The sequence below is a fragment of the Ixodes scapularis genome, unplaced genomic scaffold (genome assembly GCF_016920785.2).
Source record: "Ixodes scapularis isolate PalLabHiFi unplaced genomic scaffold, ASM1692078v2 PGA_scaffold1__304_contigs__length_218370807, whole genome shotgun sequence".
NCBI classification, from domain to species: Eukaryota; Metazoa; Arthropoda; class Arachnida; order Ixodida; family Ixodidae; genus Ixodes; species Ixodes scapularis.
The window spans coordinates 166,531,411-166,551,579 of NW_024609846.1; the positions used below are offsets into that span (position 1 = coordinate 166,531,411).

The 20,169-nt window shown below is 49.5% G+C and overlaps 1 protein-coding gene across 1 annotated transcript; it reads left to right on the forward strand.

Moving 5' to 3' along the window:
* The first annotated feature begins 17,902 nt into the window (after nt 1–17,902).
* LOC121835859 lies at nt 17,903–19,721 on the forward strand. The gene has a single exon (XM_042290392.1). It carries the CDS (start codon nt 17,903–17,905, stop codon nt 19,649–19,651), a length of 1,749 nt encoding a protein of 582 aa, XP_042146326.1. The 3' UTR covers nt 19,652–19,721.
* The last annotated feature ends 448 nt before the right edge of the window (nt 19,722–20,169 follow it).

Below are 20,169 nucleotides of genomic sequence, written 5' to 3' on the forward strand. Positions count from 1 at the left end.
TCCCCAAAACCGCAGCGGCGTGCAGTATGTTGTGAAGCATCGTGGCCGGTTTAGAAACAGCCGAGAACCTGCTCACTTGCCGCGTGCATCGACCTCAAGAACAAAACATCGGACCGGGATCCTTGTTCCCGATATATGCTTTGTGTAGATTAGATGCAGCTTGTCAAGACACCTGAACTGTTACTTCCCCGTCCAGAACTATTCATCTGATATACACACATTTGAAGAATGAGTTGCTGCGTTAGCCACCCGGGAGTGTCGACAGCTTGATTCATGAAGGAGACCTTGCCTGATGGCCGACGTTTAGTTTCCCGTGCGAATTTCTCCAACTCAACTGGTTCACTTGGTGATGAAAAGATCCGGTCATGATTTTACGGCGAACCACTTCAACCTTCGAAAGTATGCAAGGAGAGTTTGCGACGGAGGGAGCGGCCAGAACGGAACCTAGTGTTGATTGGATGCCTTATATGGAGGAACAAAACACAGGACGTATCGGGTTCGCGTTAGTTAACACGAAGCGGCACGCGCGTTCTCGATTATGTGAAGATTCGTGTGCGGACGAGTACGATGCAACAGAGGTTGAGGAAGACAGCAGCTGTCCCGTCTAGAAGTGTAGTGTAGAGCCCCCTAAAGCAGATTTTTTTCTTGTTATGTGTTTGAAGATGAAGGATGTAAATAAAGGTTTCTATATATTGTGTAAAAATTTATTGTGGAAAGGATTACGGCTAGACGATATAACATACGTTTTCTTAGTGTATGTTTGAAGGAAATCTTTGAGCTTAAATATTGTAAAGTTTGTATTTGCAAATTTTGACAACATGCAACATACATGTAAGTAGTGAACTGCGTTGTTTTTTTTCTTGTTGTGTATGAGATTTTCATATCTCCCTAGAAAGATATCAGCGAGGAGGATCGGTGTTTCGAACAGGGGAGGCGTGTTACAAAGAAATAAATCATTAGTTTACTGGCGGTCTACCAGAAGACGATGGGGCCGTGGATGGGTTTCCTAGCTGTGTCTCAAGGGTGGGAACTCGCTCCACTCACCTTGAAGGTAGCAAGCTTCCCTTCTCGGGACCCATGAATATTGGCTACAAAAAAGGGAGGCCGAGGGCTGAAGAAAGATTAATGGACTGAGAGCTCAGTAGGGAAGTCAATGTATAAGTCTTGCCGCCCGGCCACGAGAACTCGGGAGAGCCCTTGTCTTGCTCACCCAAAGGAGACGCTCGCGCTGTGTTAGCCTTCGGGCCGGCCGCGCGGTTTGTTGAGTGGCCGGTTCAGGGCACTGCCAGCAGGCTAAGGAAAATCTCATTCAGTCATCTTGCGTCCTTTCTGCAACCAGGCCAATTGAGGTGTCGCGACAGGCCTGTTCATTTTATCGCAAGTGATGTTTACCTTTTCGCACTGCATGCAGCCGGCATTTTCTCGCGTGATAAAGCAAGAGCAGTCTAAGCAACGTCAGTGCGAGTGAGCGTTTGCTACCACTTTGTGCTTATTGAAGCATTACCAGCAATCGGAGATCTACCGATGGCGATCACTGTGCATGCCCCACCGCTCCAAGGTGGCCGAAAGGTATGTGATTGTGCCGAAGGCGGACGTTTTCCTCGCTCTTTCTGACATAGGCTACGTGGAAAGGATACTTCACCCGGCCTGTGTCACTTGTTGTCTCCACAGCCGACGAGTGACAGTAGTCGTCGGAAAGCTCAGTCGGCTGAGGCGTTAGTCGGCTTGCCAAGTTCGAGCAGCGGCCATTTTGCACGGCCTCCCGTCTCCCGTCGTGGGAGGCGGGATGCCATTTTCCTCCCGTCGTGGGAGGCGTGGGATGAGCTGCTCGGTGAGAGCAGCTCATCCATTTGAAGCTGCTCTCACCGAGCGAATTTTTGCCTCCCTCGTGGATTTCGGAAAGCGTTCCGGATCTGCCAGCGGAGTTCACCATTAGTCCATATTAGTAAAAAAAATATGTGCGTGCATTGACCAAGGTGGAAATATTATAAACGATTCATAACAAACACGGCAGATGTCCAAAACTATCCGAGCCAGCTAAGAAATGCGTGTACTACAACGGCGGAAGCATCTATTTCACAAAAATTTGGTTTAGACATCCCCGTTTATCGGATCTTTTTATAAAAAACTCAGTTCTGAGAAATTGACAACGAGCCTCCTTTGGCTTGTTGTCAGTTGACAGCAAATGAAACAATGAAAACATACAGTTTTTATAATTCCTGACGATGTGTTCGGCTTCAATGATATCTCTTGTTAATTGATTACTGTGCCTACCTAAAATTGTACAAGATGGCAGGGGAACCTCGAACCCACAATCACGGCAGTATATGCCCAGGTGGCCAGAGTTAGCTCTGTAGCTATTGTTTTTGTGTTCACGGCGCCTATCATTAAGGCATCGTCCAGTCGACCCTATGTACATTTTGCCGCACGAAAGGGGAAATGAATACACCACTTCCTCTGCGCACTCGATGAAGCTGCGCTGATGCTTCTTTGTACAGCTTACTGTTCGGTGGGAATATGGTGAGTTCACTTGTTCGCACAGGTTGGCAAAGCTTATTAGGAGCAGAGAAGACGACGTCGATGTTGAACTTATTAGCGATTTGTTGATGCCATGGGAGAACCTATGTATGTTGGACAGTACGGCTGGTCTCGTGGTTCTATTTATGGCTGTTGGTGTCACACATGTTTCTTAATTTTTGGCTTTTGGGATGCTCTCTGCAATCGATGTTGTTAAAAAGATGGGATATCCGGTAGATGTTAATATTGAAATTTGCGCATTAAAGCTTACTGAAATGAGGTGCTCGCAAGATTTGTGAAGGGAGTTTTTTAGACATAATTTTACGATTACTCTTTTTACCAGCTCAGCATGTGCTGAATTGAAAGGAAGAATAGTTGTTTTACCCCTTGGTTCATATGTCCAGCATATATGATTGTGTTGAAGACGGAGCCTGAGATCTAGGAATCGGATAGACATTTCTTCCGGAAGCTCATGAGTAATATAGACGCTTTACACACGCGCCAAATTACAGCCGCCATTGCCGACCTTCTTCTGTCTTACCGAGATACCAAGCCACTGAAGAGGGCTTTGGCGAGCCTCAACAAAGGCAAACGCTGGGGAGAAGGACACAGTCCAATCTGAAATGGCAATAACCTGCCCTGCTGTGGTAGGGATGGAGGCAAGTGATAAAAATAAGAGGAAACAAAAACTGAAGGTCGGTTATGGCGGCGCCCATGCACAGCTGCTGTAAAATATCTATACAATGGTTCCAGGCAGTTTTTGAAAGTTAAGAGAACGCTGGCCACAGTGGTTGAAAAACTGCTGTTCACGACGTCGTTCTTGACGTTCTCGACGTCTTAAGCTAGTGCGCACCGTGAAGAAGGTCATGGATGCCCCGGCCATCTCAACGCCATGTGAGCACCTGTTCAGCGCAGCGGAGCTGATCGTCAACAAGCAAAAAAACTTCCTCCTGCCGGAGCATGTGAACAAACTTCTTTGCATTTGTCATAACAATTTGTGAGCGTCTCTGGCCTGTACTGAATTCCACATCCAATTGTAACTTCACTTCAAAATATACGTCATTGCGTTGTTTGTCAGAATAAAAGCACTTGTTCAAGGCAAAATTGTGTATTTCTCAATATTATTAGGTGCAATGCATAAAAATAAATGGGACCCATTTATCGATTAATTAATCGATTAATTAATTGATTAGAGGGTGCCGAATAATCGGGAAAAAACTATTAATCAACGCCCAGCCCTATTTGAAATCTAACGTGAATAGATAACAAAGGAGTTATATCTGACAAATATCTGACACGAAACTGCCAGGCAATGCAGCACTCAAGAATAAAGTTCTCAAAGTTTAACTACATTGGCTAGTGAAACATTTACCGGACAGCATGACATCGACTGGAACGATTGGCTATTTCTTTGAAATTTTCAAAGGCGTTCTAATTGCATAGCATTTATAGGGCCTCTTCGCACTCTTCGTTTTGAGGGTGCAATAAGGAGTCCACTGAAGGCCACAATGCGAGTGTTATTCGTACATAAAGCCGCACCAGTGCCACGTGACATCACCATCTCACGCCACGCGACATCACGAACCCCCCCATGATGTCACCTGACTGCACGTAGCCTCGTGATCTCATAGTGTCACATTACAAACTGGTTTCGTGTGACATCACCGTGTCACGTGATGTCTTGTGATGCCAGTGTTACATGATGTTACGTGGCACGGGATGCATGTCACGATGCCGCCTGATGTCATTGCGCCACGTGACGACATGATGTCACGTGACTTGACATGCAGATGTCACATCAGGGCAGGGCTGCCAACACTGAAACAGAATTTCCCTGGTGGACGCCTGACATTACCCTATTTCTGCCGAAATTTCCCTCCTTGTCCCAATAATTGGATAATCTTAAATATTCATTGCTTTCTGCATCCCCTCCACTCTTACCATAAGATATATATTATATATATCTCGCAAAAATTAGTGTATCGGGCTAAAAGCGTGGCCAAGGCCAATCTGGCGAAGGGAGATTCAAACTGTAGAATGAATCCCTTTCTTCGCCATAGATGTTATGCGCACAATAAAAAAATCGCACTGCTTTATTAACTTCATTAGCGCTTTTTTATAATAGTCAATCCAAAATAACAGGTGTGATATAAGCGAGAGTTCTGAAACTTGAACACACGGAACACACACAGTGAGTACCACTTTGTGCACGGCACTTCACAAAATAATATTATTGGTGGTAAGTCTGTTTCTTGGACATTGTAAGTCTGTATCTCCAGACACTGCAGTATTTCTTCGTGTACTCGAGCTTTCTATTTCGAGAAGGCACATCGGCGCTGTCAGAAGCTTCGACTTGGCTTGTCCCTTCCTCCATAGGTTTCACAAGGGCGAGGGGGCGATGAAAACTGATTTCCCCCAAAAGCTTGTTTGAGTGCTGCTCGGTGTTGCCAGATGGTCGCACAACAAGCCACCAAATGTCTGGAGGGAATAACCCAATGTTATAAAAAAAAATGGCTGGAGGGAACGTTCAATGTTATCAAAAAAAAAAAAATCATAATCGACCATCAAAAATTTTAGTTGTATGCGGTGCCCAAAATTTCTCTCAAACTAGGAAGATTTCGCTTGTTCCCACATAAATCTGAATATTGCCTTAATCTCGAAAACTTGCCTCGAGTTGGCAGCCCTGCGTCAAGGTCTGACCTGACGCCGCCCGACCACGTGCCGAGATGTCATCAGGTCACGTCGTATCAACGTGCCGGATTGCGTGATGGTGTCACATACACCAAGGTGTCGTGTGACACCTGGCGTCAAGACTGGCTTTACTAAAGGAACGATCGTTTACATTTTGAATGCATTAAACATTCGTTTCGGGTAGTAAAGAAGAAATCTATATTTTTATCAATATCCCCGCTAAACATAGCGGATAAATCGAATTAGCGTATAGGTCACGTGGCATCAATTTTACTGCTATGTCTAGCGAAAAAAGTGATAGTGTTTAGGTCTGTTTAGGTCACGTGATTTAAATTTCTCCGCTTAATTTGGCGGGGAACTGAACCAGAGTTTTATTAATGGGACGTTTATTTCCTCGCTACATTTGGCGGGAAACACACGGATGGAAAGACAGAAATACTTTTGGGATTGGGGATTTCGTTTAAAAGCATTTTATGTTTTTATTTGCATGGTGAACAGTACAACCCACAAAAAGATAAGGACAGTGAAAATGAACATGCACGACAGACAACACGCCCAGCTTACCACACTTCTGCATTTTATGCTTTATCAATCAGAAGTAAAATTTAGGGGTTTTGCACATTAAAGTGGTAGGGAAACGAAATTTCAGCGCTCAATTTTTAGCTTTAATGTGTTGCATGTTCCACCCTAACCTCAAAACACCAGTCTTCCGTTCAAAGCACAAGAAAACTAATTTTAAAGCTAAATAAACGATCTTTCAATGTGCACCTGGGGGAAGCATGCGGAGCCTATTTGGGAGGTAGTCTAGCAACGTTGTGGAATCTGCTGCGTAGTCGTAACGTAGCATATTCCTTCGGAGCAGCGCCGCCTTTTGGAATTTTAACATTTTCCTTTTTAGCTATCCTCCTAGCTCAACTCACAAATCGCGCATTGTACCAAACGGTCCAAGAAGACGGAAAGGAAGGACTCCCCTCTTTATCGGACCCTCGTTCGTGTAGCCGGAAACAGCCATTCTCCCCAAAGAAGATTAGCCCGTCCCTCAAAACTCGAACAAAAGTTGCTTGCCCCACCCCGCTCAGCCCTAAGCTGACAGTGTTGTGGAAGCTATGTGCTCCTTGGGTAAGCCACACGCTCGTCACCCCACGGGTACTTCGAACGGCTCGGTTGTAACGCGCTGACGCTATTGACACCACCACAACGTTGACAACGCCACCAAGGGCAAAGCTCATAACCACGCCTGCCTTGCTACTCCACGAACGCGCGAAATCTTTTCTTTCTGTTTTTGTTTGCGCCGGACATCCCATGACGCATCGCGCTCTCCGTTCGCTTTTCTTCGAGCGCTTGCTCGAGCGCACCGTTTGGGTCGAAAAATATAGCCAGTCGTTCAAAATACAAACGTGCGATTATCATTTACGGTTATTATCCTTCATGCTTGACTCATTTCCGAACAAAATTTGAATATTTAAATTTTTGTTTCCCTACCCCTTTAAACCGAGGAAGGGTATCTGACACGCCTGAGTAGAGGACTCAGGATGACTTTCGACCACCTGGGGTCATTTTGATGTGCAACCTAAATCCTAAATCTTCGCAAAAACTTTCCGTCATAATGTGAACACCTCGGCCGGGATTCGAACCCACCACTTGGGGATTCGCAGGTTGGCGCATGGCCCTGGAGCACCGAGGTCACTACGTTGGGATACCGCCACAGTGCCATGTAACATTTTGACGTCATGGTCATAATTGATGCACAATGTCGCATTACGGTGTTACTTGTCGCGTAACGTCATTGGTGAATGCTGCTTCTTATAAAGTGGTTAAATTGGTACGAACCATTTCATTTCTATTTCTACACAACGCCTCAATTTAGAGAGGTCTTCTTCTCGCATTTCATTCGAACCTGATTGGCCATAAAGTCGCGAACCCTAAAGGCATGCAGTGCATCACTAGCATACAGCAAGGTAGGGCACATGCATGCATTAAAATGAAGAGCTAGTTGCTACTTGATTCTTTAAACAACATGCGCCGCGCCGTAAAACAGAGACAAAAAAAAAGAGGGACATAACACGAAGTGCTGTAGCGTGCTCCTCAGCTATCGATTCGACCATGTTGACACGGCCAATGAAGCACTTTTGGCATAATTTAACCCAGAATAGCTCCGACTGGAAAAAGCAAATCCGAGAGTCCTAAAGGCGAAATGCGCAACACTGGTGCAGATTGACCCAATTGGCAGGGCGCATACACAACTCAAGCGGTGGCGACGTTCTTGAACCAGGAAACTATCGGCACTTCACACCAAACTCTATATGCTGCTAGTTCCGTCTGAACACAAGTGAATTGTTGGTTATCATTCCGTCTGGATCATGGGTTACCGAAATAGGTTCCCAGGAACCCACGAATTCCCCAGAGTACCCTCATGGGTTACCCGAAATCCCAAATTTCCTTCACCATCCCTGCACCTAAGTGAAGTGTGTGTCCAATTGAAGCATTATCTTGGCAGAACTGATCCACCAATTGATGCACGAGTACCCTAGTATAGAAGCTTTGCACACGCGACAAAGTATAGCCGCCATTTGTTCAACTTCCCTTGTCTTACCAAGAAACGCAGTTACTGAAGCGGGCTTTGACGAGCTTATAGAAAGGCATGCTGGGGAGAAGAACACAGTCAACTCGAAAATGGCAATAACCTGTCCTTCTGTGGCAACGATAAAGTGAAGTGATCACAATGAGGGGAAATAAGAGCTTGACGTGCAACCCCACCGTGCATGACGTTTGGTGCCTTCTTGACGGTTTATAACTTTCTTTCTATGCATCCTATATTTGCAAAGTTAATATCAAATTAAAGAGCTGTTTTTCAACAATACTTTAATGTCTCTATATCACGATTATTTTTAGTTGTTAGTTAAATATTCAGCCTGTAATAGACCACAGTCTGTTATATTAAAAAAAGTATCTTCGAGTTATAACGTCCCATCGTCCACAATAATTTACGTGAGCGTTCGGTTGAATACAATGAATTAAAAAAGTAAGCAACGAACTATACAGATAATTAATATTTTAAAATAGTAAATAAAGTTTAAAATTGTATTATTTTATGGTGCTATAAAAACGGAATCACGTAAACTACTCAAAATTACGACACATTAAATTATTAAGCATCCTTCGATATTACATTTTCCAGAACTTCCATTTTAATAAATTACGCGTTAAGAATGTTATAAGACCTCAAACTTTTCCCATTCAGTTATGACAAATTGCAGTTTCTTAATATAAAATACAGGTGGCGACACGTGTTCAAGAATAGCTTGATGTGCATTTCCCATCATGTGCCGCTTGGAACGCCACGTGAAAGACAGACAAAGCTCCCGATGTCACGGTGTCAGATGACTGGATTCCCGCAGTGAGCGACCCAGAGATGTCAGAACCAACGTTGCTGGAGCAAGCTCAGTTTCACAGCTCCGCCTGCGACGTGGGCTCAGTGGCGGTTACGAGACCTAGCAGCGCTGCAGTCGAGCCTTGCTTCCGGATTGTCTAGCCCGCCAAGTTTGAATAGCAATACTTAAGCTTGGGCGAGTTGTTGATTCATACTAACACTTCACAGCGGAAGGCAACAGCGCCTGTTGCCTTGCGCTGTGAAGTGTTAGTATGAATAAACAAATGAACACAAAAATAAATTTCAAACACTCAAAGAAAGAACATTCACAATGAGCTGACTCTGATCTCTGTGGTGTATTACACTTCATCCTCATCATCTTTTTATTGCTATTATAAACATGACAGTAAAAAAAAAAAAAAAGGAAGAAAAGAAAAAGAAAAGGAGGCTAAACATTTCGACAAAAACCCCGAGACTGGGACAAAAAGGGACGGACAAACACAAAGTCTCAAAAGGAAGCTCTCAACGCAGTGGCAGCAGACAACGCGCGAGACAGGGAAGCAAGATCCGACTGCAGCGCCGCTAGTTTTCGTGACCGCCACCTGGGCCACTCGCCTATGCAGGCGGCTTGCTCCAGTAACGTTGGTCAGAACAACAAGCGCGAGGCTGCGGGTGCACCACAGCTGCTTTTGCGCGCGTTCTACTGCGCGTCGGCACATATGCCTGACGCGATCCAAATATAATGGGCACCATAAAAGGGATTCCACCATTTGGAATTCCGCCACGTATGCGAACACATTTGTATTTTTCTATCACTTGAAAAAGTCATTCTTGCAATCAAACTGAGCTTGTCAAAATGGTACGACTATACTTTGTTTCAAAAACCACCTCGGTGGCTCTGAAGTGGCAATGATATTAAAACAAAACACAAAACATTAAAACGTTTCAGTGATTCTGAGCCAACGCGCTGGCCCATGAATCCATATTTGTCGGGTTTAAATATCGGCCGAGCTGCCCGCAATCTGACGGAGGTCAATCTGAGATTTCGGTTGCACGTCAGAAGATCTTCAGTTAGACAAAATAAACCCGCATTTTTTTTTATTGGGGCGTGGTAAGTGATTTTTGTTGGTTTGGCTTGTAACACGCTAAGATCTGAATATTTGCTTTGCTTTACCTTAGTTCGGAGCGCAGCCAACGCTACGGGCTGATGAAGCCACTGCAGCAGCGCCAAGAGCGCGATGTCAAGCAGTTCGTTATCTTTCTATGCCTGTGCGGCCGGGCTAGACTAGAGCCACTAAATAAGCTCCGCTTCATACACATCTTGGTGCTTAAAGTGATGGTTGTCAGTTATTCGATGTTTTATCTGAAATCACAGGAAACACTTTTCCGTCCTTCACAAATGTTTAAACAGTTCGCGACAAAGCAAAGCAATATTATGTGAGCTTCCTAACACCGAAACTAATGCTGAGGAAGCCGCCCTTCTGAATCATGACGATCGGCAGTTGCATTTGATTTGTACTAACCATCCAAAATGGCGGCGCCCACAACAATATCGCGGAAAAGAGTGCCGATACTCGAAGCGTAGCTCGTTTGGTTTAGCTCACAGGCTAAAACCAAGTGCGGTGAGGGATCGTTGGCCGAGTGTTTTGTGGCACCGCAGATAAGAAAGAGCACCTGGAGAAATGCGCGAGCGCGTACTCCGTTCAAAGCACGGAGCTCACGCTGCAGAATTCCTGTGGGGACTAAAGCCCCTCGATGTGTTTGCGTTGGTCTTTCAAGTAACGCCAAATGTGCCTGTGTACGAGGTTCCGTGTCTCGAGTGGCCCTTGGAGGCAAATGGAGGCGCAGCACTAAAATGACTGGCCCTTCATTGAACGCGAATGGCGGCGGAGCACCCGCTTGTGGCACGTGTCTTGCGCGTTTCCACAACAATGGTTGGCGGTAGTTGTAAAAAAAACCTTTATGAAGGGGCATTAGCTGGGGACCCTGGGTTCTGTCGCCAATCTGCATCCTACCGTCGTGCGATCGTGTATCACATATACTGCGTACTGCGCGTTAAAGGTCTCGAGCTAACAGTTGTATTGCACTTTTTATAATCTACAACGGGTAACAATGTCGCCCTATGAAACTCCTGCTCTCTAAAATATCAACGACTAATTTTGAATGCGCCTTTACATTGCATTTTAATGTGTTCGAGTGTTCGCGTTCTTCTTTTTTTTTTTTTTTTGTCTACATCTTTGATTATGCGGTTTTTACTAATGATGAAACAGACTATAGTTGCCGGACTTCTGGGAAAATATATAACTAAAACAATGGCACGCAAACGCAAAAAAAGAAAAAAAAACAACCTTAGACGCACTTAATAAAAAGAAATGAAATAATAGAAATATTATAATTGTGTTTTAGAAGGTCTCAGCGAACCAAAAGCTATAAAAGCGAGCTCGATGCTTTGAACGGAGCGCTTGTTCACTAGAAGAGTAGTGCAGGGCGGGAGGCACTCACTTGATCGAATGACGTTTTAGCGAACGCCCACGTTTCACCGAATGACACTTTAGCGAATAGTCGGACGCCGCGAAGCGGCGTTTTCGGGTGGGCCAAATGAGTTCATATTTTTGTAATGAGTTGCTGCAGACTGTCGCCGCGAAGCGGCGTAAAGCGCAGCGCGACGGATGGGTTAACGCGCGCCCCCGTTATTCGCTAAAACGACCATTCGCTCAAATGTCGCCGTTCGCTAAAATGTCATTCGCTCTTGTGATATGGACCCGTGCAGGGCAGCATGCTCGCACTTGTTTGCTCTGCTTCGCTCGCACAATAGAACCAAATACTTCACTGGTAATGTATTTAGTGAAGCAAAGCTTACCTTCTCATGGATGAAGAAAGAATAAAACAATTAAAACAGGGACAACACAACCACATCTTTCAACTAGCAACAGACGAGTAAACTTTCAAACAGCGAGCAGCCGACTATACCCAGTAGGAGTAGGGGAGAGATGGGGGAGAGAAGGAAAGAAAAGAAACGCAAAGTGCAAGTCAGGGTGGAAGGGTTATCTCGGATTTTAAAAATTCAACCTCAGTTTTCGTCAGCAGGAGGGAAGGGTTAGACACGTTGTTTTTTGCTGTGGTCATCGCGAATGATTCTATGATTTCCCTGCCGAATCTGCTGTCATGCCCCCCCAGGATTTTTGTGCCATCAAAGAGGGGATGACAGCGCAAACACGAACGGGCATGTATGACTATGGGATGATAAGAATCTGGAGAGGCCTTAGAAACTTCGTTGTGATGTTCGCGGAGTCTGTGATTGGTGCATCTGCCAGTCTGTCCTATGTATTGATGGCCGCAGCTCAAGGGGATGGAGTAAACTTTCTTCTCTTTGCATGGAATGAATTTCTTTTCGTGTTTGACGGTGCAGCCAATCGGAATCCGGTTGTTGTTCACTTGTTGACATAGTTGTTTAAGACGCATGCGGCACGAGAAGACAACATTCGTGTCGAACTTTGAGGCAATGGATTTTATCCGGTGGGCTGAATTGTGAACGTAAGGAATGACGGCGAATCGGGCTTTCTTTTTTGTGGCTGGTGAGTGACGATCAGGCCCGCGAATCATCCTTTCCATTACAGATCGGAGAAGGTCGACGGGAAACCCTGCCCTGACGAGCCTCATGTGCTGCAATTTGAAGCTATCTTCTGAAAGATGACAGCAAGACTTCGTGAAGGATGAAGAAAACAAAGATTTGATGATACCGTGTTTTACCGACTTCGAATGGGCGCTAGAAAACGGTAAGACAGGTTTGGCAGAGCTTTGTTGAAATGCCCAGCAGAGTCCAGTGGCACTGACATGAAGCCTCAAATCTAGGTACTGAAGACCTTCATTCGATGGCTCTTCTTTCGTGAATGTAAGGCCTGAAGAACAAGCGGAAAAAACAGCTGTAATGCTATCTGGAGAAGTTCGAACAGGATGAATGATTAGGTAATCGTCTACATACCTGAAAACATGGCAGCCAGGCGCGGAGATGTCCAGTTGTGCTTTTATAGCTCTGTCAACGAATAAAAGGAACAATTCGCTGAGAACAGGGGCGAGACAAGAACCGATGCAGACGCCCTTTTTTTGGCGGTAGATCCCTCTTTCATGTTCGACTAAGGTGGACTGGAGATATAGATGAATCAGGTCCACGAATCCAGAAACGGAGACACCGGAGGAATTCTGAAAATCCACAGCTCCGTGCTCAAAGATGGCGTCGGAGATTGAGGCGAGCAAAGTGGTAGGATCTAGATTGAAATACATGTCTTCTATGTCAAGTGAAAAAATAGAGTGGGGCAAGGAGAAGGAATGTTGGGAACTGATGACAGAGATGAGTTCTATTGAGTTAGACACTCTAAAAGGTTGAGGGAGGTGGATGCAGGACAGATGCTTTTGTAGAAAGAGCCCGAGCTGCTTCTGCCAACAACCCTTCTCTGACACAATACTTCGGAGAGGAACTCCAGTCTTATGAGTTTTTGCGGTGAAGAAAACTGAAAGGTACTGCTTCGCTGGACTACTAATGGCGGTTTTTAAGGACGACAGGTTCAAGGACGAGCAGAGTTGTTTCGCTCTTGACCTGAGGGACGCCGCCAGGGGGCCAGTGCCGCTCCACCACCCTCACGTGAGCTCTTCACTTTCACTGAGTTTATCGAAATCACCAATAAGTTACAAAACTTAATTTAGCGTGAAATCAACAATCAATGTCTAGAGAAAGCCTAGGGTAGCCCCGAAGCTTCATGCATCGACTATTTGCCTAATATGCGATGAGAGATTTGACTGCCTGCAACGAACTCGCAACGGTGCGACGACCCAGGAAGCCCAATGCGACTACGTCCACGGCACACACAAGGCACGGTAACGCCATCACCGGCTGCCACAAAATTGAAGAAGACGCAGGAGGGAACCAAGACGCCCCGATCACGACGGCCCGGCGGCATAAAAGAACCCAGACCAGGAGCTACAGCATCCAAGATGGCCACAACCGCCAACGATTTTGAATCCGAGCCCGCCGCAATCTTGCCGGAGGACACGCAAAAAGACCACGCCGCCCCAGCTCATCTGACGTCACGCGCCTCAGGAGATAGGGAAACCGAACGCACCGCTCCTGCGGGGTTCCCTTCTCTCCTCGGTGCCGCGGCCTCGCCAACCTCTCCAACTCGGCGCGAGGACCGCTCCATCGCCATGCGTCCCGAGAGAACGACGAACGAGGTACCAGAGCCAAGCACAGATATCGGCCGAACATCTGGACCCCACATACTGTCATCAAACAGTTTTCACTACCTCGCCTCCGAAGAAGCCATCGAGATAACTGCGCTGACCAAACATACTTCGCCAGGTGAGCGTGAACCATCCAAGCGCGCACCTGCCGATTTCCTAACGCAGGACGGCTTCAGGCTAGTAAGCTACCGCAAATCGCAAAGGGCAATCGAAACCAGCGAAAATCAAAGGGAGAGACTGTACACCGTGCTTTTTCGACCCTCGCTCGCAAAAGTACAATTACAACCATCAAGCAGAAGCAAAATCACACAAGAAATCAGGAGCAGGTTCAACCGATATGTCATCCCAAACATTCGCCTCAACCCTACAAAAAACATCATAGCGGTTGACACACCTTACGTTGAAACGAGAGACAAGCTTCTACTAATTACCAAACTGGACAAAATTGAGGTCTATGCTTTTCCTGCCATCCCAGAAAATGCCTCCGTGGGAACGGTGCACCAAATAATCGGCGAACAATCCCTGCAAGCAGTTCGAACCTTGCTACAGTCGCGACACACCATCCTGGACATCACACGGAAAGGACAGGGCACATCGGTGTCGGTTGTCTTTCAGGGCCCAAATGCTCCTGACCACGTAACTTTGGGTTCACAGTGGTACAGAGTTTACCCGAGCAGGGGACGCGAACCCAAGCGCCAGGTGTCCTACAACTACGATCAGCAGTCTACCATAGAAGAGCCCCCGCTTGCTCCGACATCCCGAAGACAGTCGCAGGAGGAAAACAACATACGAACGTGGAGTCCCACCTTTGCAGCAGCGCTCTCCGCCGGCCGACGCGATAAATCCACAGCTGCCACACAACCAAGGCTGCCCGCGGAGCGCGCCGCGCGCAACATCAGTCCTCGGCGCAAGGACGCCACAACAATCCAACGCCGAAGGGGAAGATCACTTTCCAAGCGTCAGTTTACTTGGATTCGGGGAGACGAGGACGCCCCGGGGCAGCCACCATCGTTGAGCAAAGGACACGGTCAGCACTCCAAGCGCAGCAGCCTACGCGGAAGTACGGCAGCCAAAGGACACAATATACGTGGAAAATCCGTGCCGTCACCTCGCGAGCGGTCCCAACTGCGAAGAGGAATGACAGGGGGCCAACACATCGGGCCCTTCGGCTTGCCGGAACTGCCCATCTGTGGAGCAAACTTAGCATCGCACCGCGACCTACTCTGTGGCGACGTGGACATGCGCCGAACAGACTCGGTTCGACGGACCTCGGAAATCTCGCGGCGCGGCGGAGGCACACGAGAAAAAAGCCGAAGCCGCTCCACAAACAGGTCCAACTTAAACGAACAAGACGGCTCCAAAAAGAACCACGACGAAAGCAGACATCCGAGGAGAACAACCGGCCTTCCCTTCAAAGCGGCAAGTGGTCCCCACCCCATCCCCCAACACGCCTCCAACAGGCCGACTCTAACTGGTCTTCCCCTGGGGTCTATCCGAGTGAGGGGGACCCGCCCTCCCCCACACCGAAACATCAGTCCTCCGCTGCTCCTCTTCCCCTCTTCCCTTTACCCCCGAGAGCGGACGCGACGGGGGCGCTGCCAACACCACGGAAGGACGCTCCTGCTGCTGCGCCTCCTCTATTCTCCACCATGTCGAGTATGGCTGCAACCTCCGCGCCACCAACGCAATGCAAATGCGGACACCCTGAAAATCAGAGCGAATTGGCGCTGCAAAATTACCACCAACAGTGCATAGTGACAGAAATGATTCTGCATCACAACTTAATTCCACTGGTAAGAGAACTACTCCAACAGCTCCTAGGGAGCCAAACTTTCGTGGGACGCTACCATGGCGAACACCAACCCACAATCTAAGACGCAACCCGGGACGACCCAGGAGAGGGCAGCGTGGTTTCTCCAATGGAATTGCAGAACCTTCGCCCGCAAGAAGGCAGAGTTTCTTCTCCGCTACCCAGCAGGGACAAGACCAGTAGTGCTGCTTCTGCAGGAGGCCCAGGATCCGAACCTCTCGCTGCCCGGCTACGACACGTATACGCGACCCACCATCCCGCATCGCCAACGAACGCCGAACGGTCCGGGCGGCAAAGCGCCGCCGCACGGCGTCATTTACAGGGGCAACGCGGCGGTCCTAGTGGCTGCCCGCATCCCGCACGACGAGCTGGACCTCCAGCGCTGGTGCACGCAACATCAAGAGGTCGTGGGTGTGGCCCTCCAACTCCCCCAATGTAAGGTCGTGGTGGTGTCGATATACGTCCGACCGTCGATCCGCAACAGCGTCACCATTGACTGGTCCTGGGTCGAAGACCTGCGGAAAATGCACCCCGATGCCCTCGTTGTCATCGGCGGCGACTTCAACACACGCCACACGTGCTGGGGATCGAGCACCGACACATACCACGGTTCGAACCTCGTTTCCGCAATGGAGGACAACCACCTTAGCCTGCTCAACGATCCGGACTTACCAACGCGAGTTGGCCAGCACGCCCGCCAGGGCGACACCACGACCGACCTCACATGGACGAACCGGCGGCGGGCCCTCTTCTGGGAACTAGGAGCAGACACGTGGGGGAGCGACCACCTGCCCATCTTCATTCGTTTGCGCGGCCACAAGATAACGGCGCCGAAACGAACTACGAGCGTCGTCTGCTGGGACGCCTTCCGCGCAGAGCTGGAGCAAACACCCGTAACCACACCAGGCGATGACCCGGAAACGCACGAACTGGCCCACCTCCTACGGACAATACACGAAGCCAAAAGGTCATCTACCCAGCACTTTCAAGTGGCGGAGGACAAGCCGTCACCGGACTTGCACTTGGCTAACCTGTGGAAACAACGCCTCGACGCTCTGTGTGCGTACAGAGAGAGAGGACGAACGCCCGGACTGCGATGCCGTCTGAACCTTATAACGACTGAGGCGCGCGATTACGCAAATACACTCTCTACAGACAGATGGTGCGACCTTTGCTCCAGCTTCAACGGTAACATGAGCGGACCGCGCATATGGCACATCTTTCGCAATTGGCAGGGCAAAGCCAAGAGACGCACCGCGGCGCAGACAGCGGCTCTACGCATGCGAATCTCGGAGGAGCAGCTGGCGCTCCAGGCTGGGGCAGTGTTCTTCCCTCAGCCTGCGGCTTCACCGGATCCCACCATATACTCCCGAGACTCCGCGACACCGTCCCAGATGATCGGAGATTTCCAGGCATTGGATCTCCAAACACCGGAGCAGGTCGGCATGGACCAACCGTTTCAAATGGGCGAACTTCACGCAGCTTTAGCAAGGGCGAACGCCCGCAGCGCACCTGGCCCAGACCTGATAACCATCTCAGAATTGCGCAACCTCCCTGAACTCCACCTCCAGCTTCTCCTTGACGCGATCAACGAAATTTGGACGACGGGCAACTTCCCGAGTTCCTGGCGCGAATCCCTGGTGATACCGATCCCAAAACCGGGCAAGCCACCGAATGAGCTCACTAACCTCCGGCCCATTTCCCTTACCAGCAACCTGTGTAAACTCACTGAACGTATGGTCCTCGAGCGACTCATGTGGCATCTCGAGAGGAACTACCCTCTCCACCCACATCAACTAGGATTCCGCCACGGGATGAGCACGCAAGACATTCTCCTTATGTTGCGCCACCAGGTCCTTGACGCCTACTCGAAAGTGCAGACGAGAACGGTGGTGGCGGTGGACGTTCGCAAGGCCTTCGACACCGTCCCTCACGAGGCGGTCATCCAGAGCGCAGAGCTTGCCGGAGTGTGCGGCCACCTTCTCAATTTCGTTAAGAGTTTCCTGAACGACAGAACGTACAAGATCAAAGCCGGGGACTACATTGGACCCGCTCAACCGAACAGGACCGGGGTACCGCAGGGCGCGGTCCTCTCGCCCACCCTCTTCAACCTGGTCATGGCAAGACTTCCCCCACTGCTTGAAGCGGTTCCGTCGCTGCAATTCGCCGTATACGCCGATGATGTCACCATCTGGGCAACGACGGGATCGGCGGGCGAACAGGAGCACACGCTACAACTTGGCCTCGACGTCATACAGGGCTTTCTTCGGAAGGTGGGCATGACCGCCTCGGCCGAGAAGACCGAATACGTCGTGGTTTTAAACGGGCCCCACAGAAAGACCGAGGCGGTCCGCAACCAAATCGCCCTCAGCATGGCCGGCCAAAGGATACAGCGAAAACCCTCCGTTCGGATCCTGGGAGCCCACATAGATCAAGATGGCAAAGGCACCACGTGGGTGACGAAAGTCGCCTTGCAGTGCAGATCCCTCCTCCGCCTCATCCGTAGAATCACACACCTCCAGTGGGGCACGCGGGAGAGAGAAACGCGCCGGCTCGTCACGGCGCTGCTTGAATCCAGTATCCTCTACGGCTATAACTATCACGTCCTCACGCCCCGGCAGGCGGAGCAACTCGAGAAACTCAATCGCGAAGCCATCCGCATTGTTACCGGACTGCCTAAGTATACGCCCCTCCGGGAGCTGTACGCACGCGGCGGCATGAACCTCCTGTCGGAACTCGCCGAACAGGCGCTCCTCGCCCAGAGAGACCGCCTCAGCAGCTCGACAGCTGGGCTTTCCATGTTGGAAGAGCTTGGCGTGCCTCCCAGTCTGGACGTCCGCCCGGCAGACGCGCACTCGCCCCCTCCGTGGGCCGCCCCGGTTACGCTTACCGAAGGAAAACCCCTCCCACGAAACATGGGACCTGGAACGAGCAACTCGGAGCGACGCAAACGCTTTGCCAAAGCGCACACACGTAGCGTCGCGCACAAATCACCGTCTACGCACACCATCATCTACACTGACATGGCGGAGACCTTGCTGTCGACTACCGGCGACGACGGGGAAGGAGAGGACAGAACCCCCAAGCACGTCCAGGCGGTCGCGTGGGTCGACACCACCCATGGCATTCCGAACGCGGCTGCGCTTTCGACCACTGAAGACGTCGACACTACGCAAGCGGAGCTCATGGCACTTCTCCGAGCATCCCAGTGGGTTCTTCAAACTTTTGCACCAACAGACATCCCACACAGGCTCCTACTGTTCACCGACTCGACTCGCGCGTACGAAACTTGCAGACGAGAGAGCGGGAGCCCCTCAATGTACACGGGAATAGTCGGCGAGTTGCTCGCCGCGTTCCTAGAACTTCGAAACAAGCTCAACATCCAAGCTACTATTTCCTGGGTGCCCGCGCATGCGGGCATTGACGGCAATGAGTGGGCCCACAGCGAGGCGCGAGCAGCAGTTCGCCAGATGGCATCCGCGCCGAACGCATTCCACAACTCAGCCGGCGAGGCGGCCGGCCCGGCCGACCCGTCTGTCGTCAAGGAAAGTGCTAAACAGCGGAGGCGGAGAATCCTACGGCACTTTCGTGAGGAGCGGGAGGAACGCCCGGACGAGCAGTTGCGTCCCGTTCCTCCGATGCCGAATGACCTACCGAGGAGCACTCAGACCCTCGTCCGCCGCCTCGCGACCAACACTGTCCTATCCCCGGCGCTGCGCCATAAGTTCTTCGGCGACGATCCTGACGAGGGGGCGTGTCGCCGGTGCCGGAGTGCCGCGACGGCTGCCCATGTTGTCTGGGAGTGCGAGCGCTACGCTAGCCTCCGGAAAACAAAACTGGAGGAACTCCCAGACGAGATCCGTCCGGCGACGTATGTTGATTGGATTCTACCCACCAGTCGTGACAAGACGATCGTCTCCCTGCTGTGGACAAAGCTGGCGGAGTTCGTCTACGACGACGACGGCCCCGGTGGACGACTTTGCAGCAGCCGAAGGCGCTGGGACCAACACCCACCCAGACCGCCATGACGGCAACGGCAGATCCTTAGGCCCGCACCGATGCAGACGACAATGGTGCATTATATGTGTGTATGGTATATGTGTGTGTATGTGTGTATATATATATATGTATACATATATTGTATATAACAGGGCAATAAAGAACGTTCTAAGAACAACAACAACTTGACCTGAGGGTCCCAGACGGTCGCGATTTCAGTTTGAGAAAATTCTTTGAAAGGGCGGCGTTCACCTTATCTCCAAAATCTCCCTCCTCTAACACAACAAACACACCCGTCTTATCGGATTCTAACAAAAAACAACGTGTCTAACCCTTCCCTCCTGCTGACGAAAACTGAGGTTGAATTTTTAAAATCCGAGATAACCCTTCCACCCTGACTTGCACTTTGCGTTTCTTTTCTTTCCTTCTCTCCCCCATCTCTACCCTACTCCTACTGGGCATAGTCGGCTGCTCGCTGTTTGAAAGTTTACTCGTCTGTTGCTAGTTGAAAGATGTGGTTGTGTTGTCCCTGTTTTAATTGTTTTAT